Source organism: Oncorhynchus nerka, linkage group LG27, assembly GCF_034236695.1.
Source record: "Oncorhynchus nerka isolate Pitt River linkage group LG27, Oner_Uvic_2.0, whole genome shotgun sequence".
Taxonomy (NCBI): domain Eukaryota; kingdom Metazoa; phylum Chordata; class Actinopteri; order Salmoniformes; family Salmonidae; genus Oncorhynchus; species Oncorhynchus nerka.
This window is the reverse complement of record NC_088422.1, coordinates 12,569,761-12,586,240: the sequence shown is the minus strand read 5'-3', so window position 1 is coordinate 12,586,240 and position 16,480 is coordinate 12,569,761. Positions and strand designations below refer to the sequence as shown.

Genomic DNA, 16,480 nt, shown 5'->3' with positions numbered 1-16,480 from the left:
AATCTCCTGTCAAGCCAGACCTTTATCTTTCTCCCCGTTACAGCCAGTGGGATGATCTTGTCATTGCTTTTGCTTTTTGGGGGAGGGTTCTAGGCTGACTCAACGCTACGAAAAATGCGCCATTTGGGTGTGCCAAATGCACTTCTGTAGCGTACAACTTGCCAGAAAACGTTCATGTCACGCCCAGGGTTTGTTCATTGATATTGTTATCTGGTTGCATAAAGGTTCCACCCAAATGAAAATCCCGCCGAAGCGCTTTCATAACTTCAGCAGATTGCACGCTGAGTCGCCCGTCACCAATCGACGGTTGTCCCCCAAAGCCACTTGGCAACTCCTGTGTCTTCATAACCATTGGTTATTTAAACTATCAAAATATAAAACCCAGATAACTAAATTAGCCGATTCTCAAATCACAATTAAATATTTGTGTAGCGCTTTTAGTCAATTTGCGGAATTATATGCCAATACTTTTCATGTATTTACTCGGTGGTGAGGTGAGAGAAACGATGAGGTAAGGACAATGATCAACGGCTTTGTCAGGGCCATGATGTTAACATATTTTATAGAATATGAGAGGATAATGATTTCGTTCCTCTCAATGATCTTATGTCAACTCCGCTGGCCATCAATAAAAGGTAAAACATTGTGAAGAGGTAGGCTATATTGATGACACGTGTTCACACACATTAACCCAGAGAACCTGTTTTTGCTATTAGATAACACCACCAACGGATGTTTCGCGTCACACCCTATTCCACTCAATGTTGCCAGACATGATTAGGTTCAACTTTGCAATCATCTACTCAATATCAGTGCTGCTAAATGATTGGCTGCTGGCATGCTCCACGTGTACATTTGTTTACACAATATTCTCTGCCCAAAAGGTGGTCTTTAGGCTTGTTGCGCGTAACATTAGCATAGCCTATGCTTAACACCCATCTTGGACGTGCGTAATGGTGTGCGTAAAGCTACACATTGCATCTTCTCCAAGCGCTCCAAGGGAACGTAAATAAAAATTACCCGCAACTCATTTGAATACATTGAACTGGTTTCAATGCAGCACACAAGCCATTTCAGTCACAACCTTTACAAATGTTTCTGACGTTTGAATAGGCCATGCCTGCATCGCGCGCAAAATATGATTTAACGTTATGCCAATATATGAAAGGCGCCAAAATATTTGGGGTTCATTTTGACTATTTAAGTATTCCAAAACGGTATAAAACATTGTTTTCTTTGTATGTTGTTACAAAACCTAAAGTAATTTCAGTGTTTTCAGTAGCCTAGTTTTTTAATAGACCTACTGCAAATACCTACAGCCTAATTAATGATAATATCATATAGTCCTACGATGCCTAGTTAATTATTGGTACTTATGATTGATAATGTGTTATTTTAGTTACAATAATACAACTATGATTGAATGGTAACACCCGCCTAACTCTTCACTCACTTCACACGTTGCAGCTCGTGCGTAAATATGAACTAGGCCTAATAGTATTTGAACTGTTTTATCAGGTAGGACGACTTTTCCGTGCAATTAAAAACTTTTAAACACAGTTTACATATTTTCGTATTAATTATCTGACTGACATAGTTGGACAACTGTTGTAGCCTATTTTGGTTTAGATGGTACTATTCAATTTCGTAATTGAGTAATGCAATGGAATCCAGGCTCCCAAACTGTAATCATTCATTTACTATTCAAAGTAGGCCAATATAGGTTAAATTCAATGATTCCACAATAAAACATTCAACAATTTAAATTAAATAATTTAATTGTTTTTTCAAAAAATATTTATTGTTTTTTTTTAACAATAATATCCATGAGCCTCCCCTATCTCCACATTCATTAAAAGCGCAAGATAGGTAACAGTGTCAGCACTGTAAAAAAATCAAAAATCCACTGTCAGGACAAAAAAAACTGCTAAGCAAACTTATTAAAGTTCATGAGTTGGATTCTTCGGATGTACAAATGCGCTTGAGGCCTCTTAAACTGTGCAGGGAGAATAAATTCCACGGTCTTCCACGAGTAACTGATCTAGTAGGTCTACCGTGGGCCTATTTCTTAGGAGTAGCTTTAGCCCGGGTGGATTTGGCGAGTCTGCGCTTGGTCTTCCTGGGGCTCTTGGGCTTTTTTGCTGCTGCAGGTCTTTTGGCCTTCTTGGGACTCTTCCTCTTGGTTTTCTTTGGGGACTTCTTGGCGCCCGCTGCCTTCTTGGGTGACGCTCTCCTGACCTTCTTGGCCCCCACCTTCTTGACTTTATTCTTGATAGGTTTTTTCTTTTTAGCCACAGCTTTGTTTTTGTTAATTTTGAAAGAGCCGGATGCCCCAGTGCCCTTAGGCTGCAGAAGATATCCTTTGGCCACCAAACGCCGGACAGCCAGTTTAAGTCGGGCGTTGTTCTTCACAACATCATAGCCGCTGGCTGCCAGAGACTTTTTGAGAGCCGCAAGAGACACACCACTTCGGTCACTGGATGCTGACATAACCTTCAGGATGCGGTCAGATACGGTGGGTCCAGTCTTCTTGGGCTTGGATCTCTTTTTAGGAGTCGTGGCTGGTGTCGCCAGGGGAATTGCAATCACCCCAGACATGTTCCCTGTTATGGAGATGTAATTGGCTGAAGATGCTTGAGAGATGAATGTCTTGGAATGAGTGGAGTGATGGGTGACATGCCCATTTATGAAGATGTGATGAGAACCGTGTAGATTCAATCATTGTCCCTAGGCGCCTTTTCTCCTGTCAACACCTGACTTGTGTTTTCTTCCTCATACGAAATGTGTATATTTTATTCGTAAAATCCACTAGATCTGTATAATCATCATATCATAAGAATCAGCACAAACTGTACTTTGTATTTTTACCCTAGTACCACCATTATTCAAAAGCCTTGCCAGGTAAATTCTTAAATTGTTCATGGGCAGTAATTGAAGACCATTTCAACGTTGACCTTTTCAACATTTTGACTAAGTTATGTAATACAAACGTTTGCGTATGTGCTTCAGTAATTCCATACTCTTATACAGACATATTCCTAGTACATTTTCAACAACAAAAAATACTCGATTGATACTGCACTGAATAATTAATAACATTTTTAGATGACCATAAAAGCACACCGAATGTCTAACCTGAGACGAGAAGCTTCATCTAAATATATATTTTTCGAAAATAATAAACATGATATGTCTATGTGAGTTTTTGACGAGTGAAAATATTTTTGTTATTGTTTGGGCATTAAAGTATAATTTTACTGATATGTTATTTTTGTACTTTTTTAGGCCTACTATAGCAGGTAGTAGGACTAATTCTAGAAGGCTTATTTGCGCTCAATGGAACCACGCCAAATAATGAGTTAACAGTATTGCATGGGTGGTGATAGAGAAAAACATTACAGTTTCACATTCAGCTTGTCACATGCAGGCTTTTCCTTTGAAATCGCGGGTCTTTTTTGCTCTGTTTTAAACTCAACTAAACACTGGAAATACAACCATTAAAACCCCAAGTATAGGCCTGTATTATTTTCAGTTCAATAGTTGTTTATGTTGCTTAATGTTCGTTTCACAATATAGCTTAGGCGTATTATTATTGGTGGGAAAGTTTAATGTAATTTAATAATGTAGCTTAATGTTTATTTAAATATATATATTGTATATATATATATATATATTTGGTCCTTTGCCCTAGACTGTAGGGCATCGAATTACAACTGGACAGAATTAGAATGAATCAATCATGGTCTTGCTCTTGATTCTTAGGATACACAGAATATCATTTGATCCAGTAGGCCTGATAAATTCGGCCTATTTATGATCTTGAGTGTCACTGACTCCTACCTAAATTGACTCTGATCGAAATCTTGAGCTATAAACCGATAGTGTTCATGGAAGGATGCATGCATATCGGCGTTTTATGAAGCAAGCGATATAACCCTTTTTTGGTTCTATCCAGAACCTTTTTTTTTATAAGAGTGTACACCCAGTCATATACATGCGTAATGTTGTGTGGAGGCGCCAAAGAACCACTAAAGAAAATGATTGGACATGCATGATTTACGCGCAGATTGATGGCCTGTTTAGATTGCACAAAATAGGGAAGGTTAACTAGGCCAATGATTCTTTTTTTAATCATTATAATAATATAACAGAATCTAATTTATCCAGGCACATAGGGTTTATGACTAATGGAAAAAAGTTCAATGTTTCAAACACAGCACAGATCTCAACACGTGAGTGCTTCCTCACTCTGTTGTGACGCAGATCTGACAGCTCAGACTGGGGACGGATCGACTGGATAAACGGGTGATTGTTCCTCTCTAGACCCTATGGAGCAATACAATCGCAAAGGGTAGGCATTTAGACCCCCCCAAACCGCCAGGCCATGCGCTTCACAAGCATGTGATGTGTCAGCAAGCCAGTCATGCAGCTCAAAGCAAAGCCGTCATGAACTCCATTATAATCAGAACAGAGAGCGACACGATCCTATTTGATCATCAACTGAAAGGCTCTCTACCACCATATCAACATGGATTGCGGGATTATTACATCCAAAACAGTCCTTTTGCTGCTGAATGTAATATTTTGGGTAAGTGCTTGGTCTGTGTTTATCGTTTTACTTCTTTCCACTGCTCTAACTGGGGATGTATTCATGACGTCTTGCATTGGAAACCGTTTACTGTTTAAGAACAACACGTTCTCAACCAACCACCACCCACACCATATTTGTAGTTTAATCCAGGGACAGACTTGCACAAGGCAATTCTGGAAAGGTGCCTGTCTAAATCTTTTTTTTAAATGCAGAATGAAGAATGACCATTATTTAGTGGTGTTGGTGGGAAAAAATGGGCCAATGTGGGGGGCCTAAGGAAATAAAATGGGTCTGTACTTTAGAAATGACCTGGTCCCAGTCTATCCCCTGCTTAAACCATTATGCACTCATTCTTTTTTGAGTGAACACTTCTATATGCCAGGTTTTCCCCACTACATGATGAGTCAGAAAGATCTCAGGGGACTTCCTCAGGGGGGGTTCTCAGGGGACTTCCTTTGAGACCATTCAATTCTGACTTCATATAGTAGCCTTAACAAGTTCCCCAGACCATGTTGAGCAACTCATACTGTATGCTTCTCCATCATGACAGCAGCCTTTTTCTCTCTGTCTGGCTGTCTTCTGGTAGATGTTAGGCTGCAGCAGTGCATAGCTTCCTAGGTGGTGAACTTTGAACTAATTCAATAAGGAGTAAGAATCCTGCGTGTATTCACCAGGGGAAATTCACACGGGTCTGCTTGTGTATCAGGATCTGCTTGTGTATCAGGGTCTGCTTGTGTATCAGTGGTCAAAAGCCACACATACTTTGTAGTTCCCCTCAAACTATCTCTCGCTCAAATCTCTCTGTCTCTGTCTCTGTGTCTCTCTCTGTCTCTGTCTCTGTCTCTCTCTCTCTCTCTCTCTCTCTCTCTCTCTCTCTCTCTCTCTCTCTCTCTCTCTCTCTGTGTCTCTGTAGTTGGTGCAGTAGCTGTGTGATTGGTTGAGACTGAAGACATAGACTTCTGAGATCAGGCTGTTTGTTATAATGTATCGAGTTTGTCTGCATCCAAAAGAAAAGACAACAGTATTCGTAGAGAACAACTATATTCTGCCATTAGTCGCCTCTCTCTCTCTTAGTGCGTCCCCATATAATTGTTGTTGTTGTTGTCATACAATAGTGAATATTATAGCCTCTTCTTATATGTAAACAGATTAATTATTTTGACATTGATAACCAAAGGAAAATACATAGAGCACAAACACTGCATGTTCTGCCAGTACTCGCCTCTCTCGCTCTCTCTCTCAAAAATGTAGACACACGATACCAAGGACAAGGATCAGCGAGAAACTCGCCATTGTTCACACATACATTGCATTAGCTAGTAAACAACCACATGTTGAATTCCAAATGTTAGTCTTAAAAAGCACAATTACAATTTAATCTTGACAATAGCATCCCATTTATGAGTTGGCACTAAATGTACACCATTTTTCAAGAACAGAGTGTGTCATAACCTTTCTGCAGACGACAGAAAAAGCGTGCCTTAGCTACCTTTCTTAATGCATAAAAATGATATGAGCACAAGCATGCAGGGCAAAACGTAAGTATGCCCCTATTCCCCATAACGCAGGGATGCAAAATAAAACCTGAAACATCCTATATAAAGATATGAACCTGGTGAAAAGTATTATGAACAACTATTACACCTGAATGGAAATCAAATATGTAGCCTTAAAGCTGAGTCTTTGGGGAGATGAGGAGGGAGCTAAATGCCCTGGTTTGCTGTGGGCCATTAGCTTGTCATTGAACAAGTCTTGCACTGTCACGTAGTGTTAGACTAGTTCTACTTTTTCTGTGAGTTCACTTTTCCTTTAGAACGCATTGTGATCTGAGTCTGGAGGGACACAGCCTACCCTAAACGTGATATGTTGTGCTTACATAATGAGGTTTTCACAAATACACAATGCACTTTAAGGCAGCAAAACTGTGAACATGTCTTTCACTCGTTCAATACAGGAGATAATGTGGTCAACATAATAACCATCGAAAAATGTAAATCTACAGTCCATTTCCTTCTCCTTTTTCCGCTTTAGTAATCACCACAACACATTTATTTTTTGTACTCTCATATCTGAGGCACAAGATCCAAGTTCCAGGAAGGATTAGGGGGTGGTGGGTGTGTGTGTGTGTATTCCACTCGGGTGGTGGTGGGTCTTGTGACTGAGGCCTGATTGTGAGAGAACGTGGTCATGTGCTCTGGAGCCTTGATTCTAAAGGACTATTAGGCAATGAGCAGCACACCATCTGATCCATGCATATGATTAGCACACATGTGTTTGTATCATCATGACATAAAAGCATGACCAACTTTAAAGGGATGGTTCACCAAAATTACAAATGTGTTCCCTTATGCTAATATCGTGGGCAACCACTTGCATTGGTTTTGTTCAATAAATACTACAAAGTTTGCATTTGGAACAGTGGCCAGGTAAACAAAACCAAAGCATTGCTGTCTTGTCCATAGACTGCTTACAGAAGTTAGATTACTTCTATTTAACTGGGGAATTGATTGTAGGAGCTGCAATTCACAGGACAATGTTGTAATTGTATGAGTTTGCCTAACCCTAGATGCATCCATATTCTCTACCCTTCTCCTGTAGTGTTCACTTTCACACATTCTGAATATGGGTTTAACAATGGTGTAAACTCCAGCCAATGTTTACACCAATCATATGCTTTTAAATCCATGACAGGGTGTATGCACGTGGACACTTCAGGAGAAGGGTGGAGAATAAGCAACACAGCTTTTATTAGTGGTGGAGAATAGGCAACACAGCCTTGATTAGGGGTGGAGAATAGGCAACACAGCCTTGATTAGGGGTGGAGAATAGGCAACACAGCCTTGATTAGGGGTGGAGAATAGGTAACACAGCTTTTATTAGTGGTGGAGAATAGGCAACACAGCCTTGATTAGGGGTGGAGAATAGGTAACACAGCTTTTATTAGGGGTGGAGAATAGGCAACACAGCCTTGATTAGGGGTGGAGAATAGGCAACACAGCCTTGATTAGGGGTGGAGAATAGGTAACACAGCCTTGATTAGGAGTGGAGAATAGGCAACACAGCCTTGATTAGTGGTGGAGAATAGGCAACACAGCCTTGATTAGGGGTGGAGAATAGGTAACACAGCCTTGATTAGGAGTGGAGAATAGGCAACACAGCCTTGATTAGTGGTGGAGAATAGGTAACACAGCCTTGATTAGAGGTGGAGAATAGGCAACACAGCCTTGATTAGAGGTGGAGAATAGGCAACACAGCCTTGATTAGTGGTGGAGAATAGGTAACACAGCCTTGATTAGGGGTGGAGAATAGGTAACACAGCCTTGATTAGTGGTGGAGAATAGGCAACACAGCCTTGATTAGTGGTGGAGAATAGGCAACACAGCCTTGATTAGAGGTGGAGAATAGGCAACACAGCCTTGATTAGGGGTGGAGAATAGGCAACACAGCCTTGATTAGGGGTGGAGAATAGGCAACACAGCCTTGATTAGGGGTGGAGAATAGGCGACACAGCCTTGATTAGGGGTGGAGAATAGGCAACACAGCCTTGATTAGGGGTGGAGAATAGGCAACACAGCCTTGATTAGGGGTGGAGAATAGGTAACACAGCCTTGATTAGGAGTGGAGAATAGGCAACACAGCCTTGATTAGTGGTGGAGAATAGGCAACACAGCCTTGATTAGGGGTGGAGAATAGGTAACACAGCCTTGATTAGGAGTGGAGAATAGGCAACACAGCCTTGATTAGTGGTGGAGAATAGGTAACACAGCCTTGATTAGAGGTGGAGAATAGGCAACACAGCCTTGATTAGAGGTGGAGAATAGGCAACACAGCCTTGATTAGTGGTGGAGAATAGGTAACACAGCCTTGATTAGGGGTGGAGAATAGGTAACACAGCCTTGATTAGTGGTGGAGAATAGGCAACACAGCCTTGATTAGTGGTGGAGAATAGGCAACACAGCCTTGATTAGAGGTGGAGAATAGGCAACACAGCCTTGATTAGGGGTGGAGAATAGGCAACACAGCCTTGATTAGGGGTGGAGAATAGGCAACACAGCCTTGATTAGGGGTGGAGAATAGGCGACACAGCCTTGATTAGAGGTGGAGAATAGGTAACACAGCCTTGATTAGAGGTGGGAATAGGCAACACAGCCTTGATTAGGGGTGGAGAATAGGCGACACAGCCTTGATTAGAGGTGGGAATAGGCAACACAGCCTTGATTAGAGGTGGGAATAGGCAACACAGCCTTGATTAGAGGTGGAGAATAGGCGACACAGCCTTGATTAGGGGTGGAGAATAGGCAACACAGCCTTGATTAGAGGTGGGAATAGGCAACACAGCCTTGATTAGAGGTGGGAATAGGCGACACAGCTTTTATTAGCCGTATAAAGTGCTCATGTTGTTGTTTTGTTCTTCTCTCTAGGCTGCGGGTGGCGCTCTTGCCTACGTAGGCTCTTACGTGATCAAGAGCTACAACAACTTTGACAACTTCCTGGAGGATAAGTACACACTCATCCCTGCAGCCATCATCATCACTGTGGGAGTGGTGATGTTCATCATCGGGACTGTGGGCTGCTGCGCCACCCTGAGAGAGTCCAAAGTGGGCCTGAGCTTTGTGAGTATGAGCCACCGACGCAACAAGTGGTTTCCCCTAGGTATAGATCTAGGATCAGAATCACGTCCACAAATCTGAACGTTAACAATTAGTGGGGAAATTTCCAAACTGAACCAAGATCAGCGTCTAGGGGAAATTTCACCCGACACCTGCCTCAGACATTGTGGTGTTGGTTCCTGGTGGGTGATGGTGAAAGGAGCCATCCGTCCATCCAGGTCTTCCATAAATACACTTTGTGTCCCAAATGGCACTCTATTCCCCTATATAGTGCACTACTTTTGACCAGGGTTCATAGGTCTCTGATCAAAAGTAGTGCATTCATTACATAGGGTAGGGTGCCATTTGGGACACACAGTAGGCACTGAGGATCTCTGTGTTTGATAAGTCCTGCTGCACCACTTGTTCACGGCCTCCTTGCTGATAGCCGTCTGGTCTTTCCAGTTCCTGATGATCCTCCTGGCCATGTTTGCAGCAGAGGTCGCTGCCCTAGTGTTTGCCTTCATTTATCAAGGCAGGGTGAGTGAACGTCACATTTGGAAACATTTTCACCACATGCATTTCATGTATTATATGCTACAATCATATAATATTATTTAATGCTTGCAGGTACAATACTTAAATAGATATATCTTTACAGATAAAAGGTGATTTGGAGCGGTCAATGAGCGATGTGTTCCAGAAGTATGATGGGGAGAACTCTGAATCCCGGGCTGTGGATTATCTGCAGTCTCAGGTCAGTGACACTTCCTTTATTGACAAGTTTGATTTCCCCTGATAACCAGTATGATGCCAAGCAGGTCTTTGCTAGGTTTGAAAACCGAGAGACTCACTGTGCGATTACTTCCTGTGTATACAGGCACATCTTGTGGACATATTTCCCACTCTCCCATTGATGGTCTTTGTCGTATGCGTAAGAGGAAGTTGTCACTTGTTGAGTCTCTCTGTTTCAAACGTATCTGGTGCTAACACGCACTGGCACACACAGAGATGTGATGATACTGGAAATTAGGCTTTTGTCAGCTAGGAGCTGTGAACAAGTGTTCTTCCTCTCTCTGTATTCAGTTGCAGTGCTGTGGAGTGCAGACCTACATGAACTGGACCACCATGCCCTGGTTCAGCAGCAGTAACAACACTGTGCCCATCTCCTGTTGTAAACAGAACAACACCGAGTGCACGGGCAAATTGGACCAGCCAGACCTGCTCAATACTCAGGTATAGACCAATTCAGTTAATCCCTAAATTCTAGTTTCTAAATTTGATACAATGATTTAAAATGTAATGACATTACTCTCTAACGTGTGTGTGTGTGTGTGTGTGTGTGTGTGTGTGTGTGTGTGTGTGTGTGTGTGTGTGTGTGTGTGTGTGTGTGTGTGTGTGTGTGTGTGTGTGTGTGTGTGTGTGTGTCGCTCCAGGGTTGTGAGGTTAAGCTGGAGCAGCTCCTTCAGGATGTGATGAGCTATGCCATGCTGGTCATCCTTGGCTTTGCCATCATCAAGGTACTGTTCCTGACTGTCCTCTGACTTTTAACATTTGATTTATCATATTCATTTCCATTGTTAGACTTTGCACCGGTGTTTGGCCTAAAGATGAAGGCTTTCGTGTTTCCACCTCTGAGGCCGGGCCCAAAAAAAGCTTTAAAAAAAGACTAAAAGTGTTAGCCCGTGGACCTACCCTGAAAGGTACCAGCCAATTTACTCTGTACTGAATTTCATTGGATATCTTTGTCCTTTTCTTTCAGTTTTTCGGGATGCTCAGTGTGTGTGTGATCACCTGTAAAAGTGGCAGGCGAACTGGCTACCAGACCCTATATGTCTGATATGACCTGCTGTCATGAAGGATGCTTTAGAGGCTTGTCTTGCAGCAGCTCCTGACCCTTGACCCCTTGACACCTCTCCCCGCTCCTCTCCAGCAGTGTGAGGTCATAAAGCCAAAGGACTTGTGTTCCCCACACTAATATTTTAGCATCCTTTCAGGAACATTGTCTTAATGTTTTCCTTCAGCTTTCCCGGGTAGTTGTCAGGCCCACCAAACTTTAGGCAAACCACTGCCAACATTGGAAGCAATGGCAAATTACCACTCAAACCTTTAAAGAAAGGAAGTTGGCTTAAGCTTAACGGTGTTGTAATTTGCTGCTGTACATACTGAAAAAGAAGAAAGGATATGCACAGTGACATATCAGTACATGGAATACGTTCCATTTAAAGGGGAAATCTGGTGTGACCTGGGAGTCAACAACAACAAAGAGGTCACCCCTGACAGTTTTTTGATAAACAGCTGAGGGATGGGGCTGGGGAAATAGTCTGACCATCAACGATATCAAATTGATAGTTCTAACCATGTTTTGAAGCTATACAGTGATTGTTAACAATTACTTTGTTTATAAACAATGGGGTAAAACATGCTTATATTTTGGGTTCTGATAGGATAAGACTAAGCTATATCAATGGCTATATATCATTAATTTAAAAGTCCCAAAATGCATCTTCCAATCCCATATTTCCCCTTTAAGCATTGAAATGTTGTGTTGATTCTGCCAAGTTGTTTTTCAGGTTCCAACGCATCAGGTAGTAGGCGTTATGTCTAAGATATACAGTCTTACATTAGAAAATAACTGTCGACATTCTTTTGGAAATGAATGCTTATTGTACTTGAAAGAGATATTGATTTCAATGTCCATGAACACCACTAATTTCTCCACCATTGTAGAGTATTGTGCATTTAAATGTAATCATATCCGGTTGAGTAGACGGCATACAGTTAGACTTGCTTGTGTATATTTGATTTATAATGTATTAAAAGCTAACTACAAAGACATTTACATTTTATGCGTTTACTGATTTGACATAAAACACATTTCTACCTTTTGATTTAAAAAATAACATCTATTTTCTGTCAATTATATACACAAATACTTGTTCATGACCTTTCCCAGAAAACTAGTGGGGCAAAATGCAAATTCTGAAAAGTTTGTAGGCGTTGAGTGTAGCGGTTTTCTCTCTTGGTTAGTTGATAAAGACGTGTCTATTTGCACAAGATAAACAAGAATTCCCAATGCACTTCTACGTCCAGTATAAACACAGATAGTGCAGCAGGCATCGTTCTCTATTGATTTTCATCTTTATTTAACCAGGAAAGTACCTTGAGGTTAGAGAAGTCTTGGCATGTACATTAGCAGGGAAAATGCACCCTTTTTCAAAATCAAATGAATCATTTTCAGCACCACCGCAATGTCAACATATGTGACAACAGCAGGTTTCTGTTTTGTAGTCAACAAGATAGAGGAAGATACGTGATTCCAATGGCATCATAGGGAGACACTGATGACATCATCTAGTGGGCTTCGTGTGATTTTAAACAATTATGAGCAAAGTAAGTCAGTCACAAAACACTCCATTTAGAGCCAACCATAAATGTGTTCTGATGAACTGTGCCTTTTAATTGGGAATGAAACAAGTGTCACCCCCAATATTAGAATATCATGTAACAGAAGCCCAAGCAGAACTGATCAGAGTTCTGTTTGATATAGTATTTATCAAACAGTCATGAATGCCATCTACAGTCACAGATGGACTGGCTATAGGGCACTTCTGTTAAATCATATTTAACACAGTTAGCCTGTCTAAATGTGGGTACTATTATTATTTACTGTATTGGGTTTTTTAATGCGTAAAATGCTCATTATTTAGCTAATTATGGGGGCCTTGAGGAAATGAGAAATTCCAGTGTTGATTTCTGGTCCCAGTTCATCCCTGTCTACAAGAGCTACAGGAAAGAATCTGTGAGCCATACAGTTGTAGTAACAGAATCAACCAGCAGAGTTCACCAAGGTTTCAGTGATAAACTAGGGAGGTGACAATCTGAAGAAGATGCATTCAATTCAACACACATGCTCTCAGCTCCAGTTCACATTGACATTTAAACACAGCTGTGCTCCTATTCCAGAGAGAGATGTTATCCAGCTTTAAAATGCAGACAAAATGACATGTCATCTTTCTCTCTCTTTTTTTCCCTTGTTTAGTTTTTTGTTGTTTTTTGGTTGAATGTAGCTCAGTTTGCGTCATCAACATGAGTGTTGTTAACCTACCTGATCCAAGAGGCTTTTAAGAAGCTCAATCTGCAATTCAGATATGATGACTATTTAGTAAGTCACATTAAGTCTTCAATACAAGTTACATTGTATCCTGCTCTGAACCAGAATTACATTGTATCCTGCTCTGAACCAGAATTACATTGTATCCTGCTCTGAACCAGAATTACATTGTATCCTGCTCTGAACCAGAGTTACATTGTATCCTGCTCTGAACCAGAATTACATTGTATCCTGCTCTGAACCAGAATTACATTGTATCCTGCTCTGAACCAGAATTACATTGTATCCTGCTCTGAACCAGAGTTACATTGTATCCTGCTCTGAACCAGAATTACATTGTATCCTGCTCTGAACCAGAATTACATTGTATCCTGCTCTGAACCAGAATTACATTGTATCCTGCTCTGAACCAGAATTACATTGTATCCTACATTGAATTAGCCAACAGGGCATGTAGTTATTAAGCATCTCAGAGTAAGAGTGCTGATCTAGGATCAGGTTCCCCCTGTCCATGTCATATTATTCGCTGTGATCTAAAAGACTAAACCGATCCTAGATCAGCACTCCTATTATGAGACACTTTATGAACACGGGCCCTGATCGTTATCTGTAATGCTGCTCACCTCTACAAAACTGATCTTAGATCAGCAAGTCCCTTTTCCAGAACAGTTCACACAAAGAGCTGAGTCAGGTGTTGCAGTGGGGAAATTTCAGACCTGCTCCTAATTTATTAATTTCCCACCACTTCTGCCAGTAACCTGACACACAGGATGTTGATGCTGGTGCTGTGGGAGAGCGGCCAAACATACTGTAACGACTCTCGTTTGTAGCATGAAGAGTGGACCAAGGCGCAGAGTTGTAGGCGTACATCGTCTTTTTATTGATGATACCAAAACTAAAATAACAAAGACAAAAAAACAAACACGAACCGTTCTGTCAGGCACAGACACTCAAAAGAAAACAAGAACCCACAAAACCCAAAAGGAAAATGACAACTTATATGTGATCCCCAATCAGAGACAACGATAGACAGCTGCCTCTGATTGGGAACCACACACACACGCACACACATGGCCAAAAACAAAGAAATAGAGAACATAGACTTTCCCACCCGAGTCACACCCTGACCTAACCAAACATAGAGAATAATAAGGATCTCTAAGGTCAGGGCGGGACACATACTGCCTCTCAAAGGGGCCAAACATACTGCCTCTCAAACATACTGCCTCTCAAACATACTGCCCAACCCCCTACCCTAACTGCTTTTGTTTGGTCAAAGGTGCAAAGGATGTCTGCAGATTGTTATGTCTACAGCCTTATTTGATCATAATGAAAATAATATTTTTTTTGTCTCAAAACTCAGACATTTTTAGTTTGAATCCTCAGCTGACATTTTGTTATTACTGCTTCATCGTGTCATAACTCTGCTATATAGGTCCAAGGATGGAATGACCTTTTGGTTATACGGAAGATACCGCTTCAACTTACTGATCTTTTACTTCTTCTTCCTCCTTCCCCCTCTACCTCTTTCTTTTCGTGATACTGACATTTAAAAAAATATATATATCTAGTGCCAACAGAAATTTGGGGTTAAATATGTGTTAAAAATATAGATATATTTCCTGAGCTTTCATATATCTCCTAGATATAAGACAGACACTTCAAAACCTTATTCCTTAGGATACATTTCTTTTGCCATGTATAAATGTATTATTCAATGCGTTTCTATGGGTTATAGTAGTAAAGACCAAATTCAATATTTGATCAAATCATTTTTAAATATTATCATTTTTATACCTAAAGTTGTCCTAAACTTCATAATCAAATAGCTAAATAATCTACATGTTAGCTTAGATAAGACTGTCACTCATTAAAAACATATGTCTCTGCTTAATACGTTTTCTCTGTACATATGAGTGTTTTTATCTCGTTATGTGTAATGTGTAAAATTATACTGGATGAAATGTTGAGGACCATCAATCACAGACCGTGAGCGGGCCCAACCCCCACTCTTACACTAGCCCGAGCCAACGGCATGTACCAGATTCTCAGCAGGCTCTGCTCACACTTACTGGACTGAGGCCAAACCACACAACCAACAACATTGGACACTTTATGGAACTCAAAGCCTTCACTATCTCATCCTGGAATATCCAAGGTCTGAGGTCATCTGCCTTTGGCTTAAAGAGCAGGAACCCAGACTTCATCAAATAAATTGGAAATACAGACAATGTCATCCTACAAGAAACCTGGTATAGAGGAGACGGACCCACTGGTTGCCCTCTAGGTTACAGAGATCTGGTTGTCCCATCCACCACACTACCAGGTGGGGGGTATAGAGGAGACAGACACACTGGTTGTCCTCTAGGTTACAGAGAGCTGGTAGTCCCATCCACCAAACTACCAGGTGGGTGGTATAGAGGAGACGGACACACTGGTTGTCCTCTAGGTTACAGAGAGCTGGTAGTCCCATCCACCAAACTACCAGGTGGGTGGTATAGAGGAGACGGACACACTGGTTGTCCTCTAGGTTACAGAGAGCTGGTAGTCCCATCCACCAAACTACCAGGTGGGGGGTATAGAGGACACGGACCCACTGGTTGTCCTCTAGGTTACAGAGAGCTGGTAGTCCCATCCACCAAACTACCAGGTGGGTGGTATAGAGGAGACGGACACACTGGTTGTCCTCTAGGTTACAGAGAGCTGGTAGTCCCATCCACCAAACTACCAGGTGGGGGGTATAGAGGAGACGGACACACTGGTTGTCCTCTAGGTTACAGAGAGCTGGTAGTCCCATCCACCAAACTACCAGGTGTGAAACAGGGAAGGGACTCAGGGGGTATGCTAATTTGGTATAGAGCAGACCTAACTCACTCCATTAAATGAATCAAAACAGGAACATTTTACATTTGGCTAGAAATTCAAAAGGAAATTATCTTAACAGAGAAAAATGTCCTCCTGTGTGCTACCTATATCCCCCCAGTAGAATCCTCATACTTTAATGAAGACAGCTTCTCCATCCTGGAGGGGGAAATCAATCATTTCCAGGCCCAGGGACATGTACTAGTCTGTGGCAACCTAAATGCCAGAACCGGACAAGAACCTGACACCCTCAGCACACAGGGGGACAAACACCTGCCTGGAGGTGACAGCATTCTCTCCCCCATATGAACCCCTAGGCACAAC

The 16,480-nt window shown here is 41.6% G+C and overlaps 2 protein-coding genes across 2 annotated transcripts; one reads left to right on the top strand and one right to left on the bottom strand.

The window, feature by feature from the left end:
- Positions 1 to 1,760: 1,760 nt before the first annotated feature.
- Positions 1,761 to 2,674, bottom strand: LOC115111258 (histone H1-like). The gene has a single exon (XM_029637127.2). It carries the CDS (start codon positions 2,596 to 2,598, stop codon positions 2,062 to 2,064), a length of 537 nt encoding a protein of 178 aa, XP_029492987.1. The 5' UTR covers positions 2,599 to 2,674; the 3' UTR covers positions 1,761 to 2,061.
- A 1,703-nt stretch (positions 2,675 to 4,377) lies between these two features.
- tspan36 (tetraspanin 36) lies at positions 4,378 to 12,018 on the top strand. The gene is made up of 7 exons (XM_029637126.2): positions 4,378 to 4,588; positions 9,013 to 9,204; positions 9,646 to 9,720; positions 9,842 to 9,937; positions 10,267 to 10,416; positions 10,617 to 10,700; positions 10,943 to 12,018. Exons 1-7 carry the CDS (start codon positions 4,529 to 4,531, stop codon positions 11,018 to 11,020), a joined length of 735 nt encoding a protein of 244 aa, XP_029492986.1. The 5' UTR covers positions 4,378 to 4,528; the 3' UTR covers positions 11,021 to 12,018.
- The last annotated feature ends 4,462 nt before the right edge of the window (positions 12,019 to 16,480 follow it).

Excerpts from the sequence above, each read along its gene's own strand:
- LOC115111258 (XM_029637127.2), bottom strand. The coding sequence starts at position 2,598 with ATGTCTGGGGTGATTGCAATTCCCCTGGCGACACCAGCCACGACTCCT.
- tspan36 (XM_029637126.2), top strand. The coding sequence starts at position 4,529 with ATGGATTGCGGGATTATTACATCCAAAACAGTCCTTTTGCTGCTGAAT. Across the intron at positions 10,417-10,616 it reads CAGACCTGCTCAATACTCAG|GGTTGTGAGGTTAAGCTGGA; the intron begins GTATAGACCAAT and ends GTGTCGCTCCAG. Across the intron at positions 10,701-10,942 it reads TTGGCTTTGCCATCATCAAG|TTTTTCGGGATGCTCAGTGT; the intron begins GTACTGTTCCTG and ends CTTTTCTTTCAG.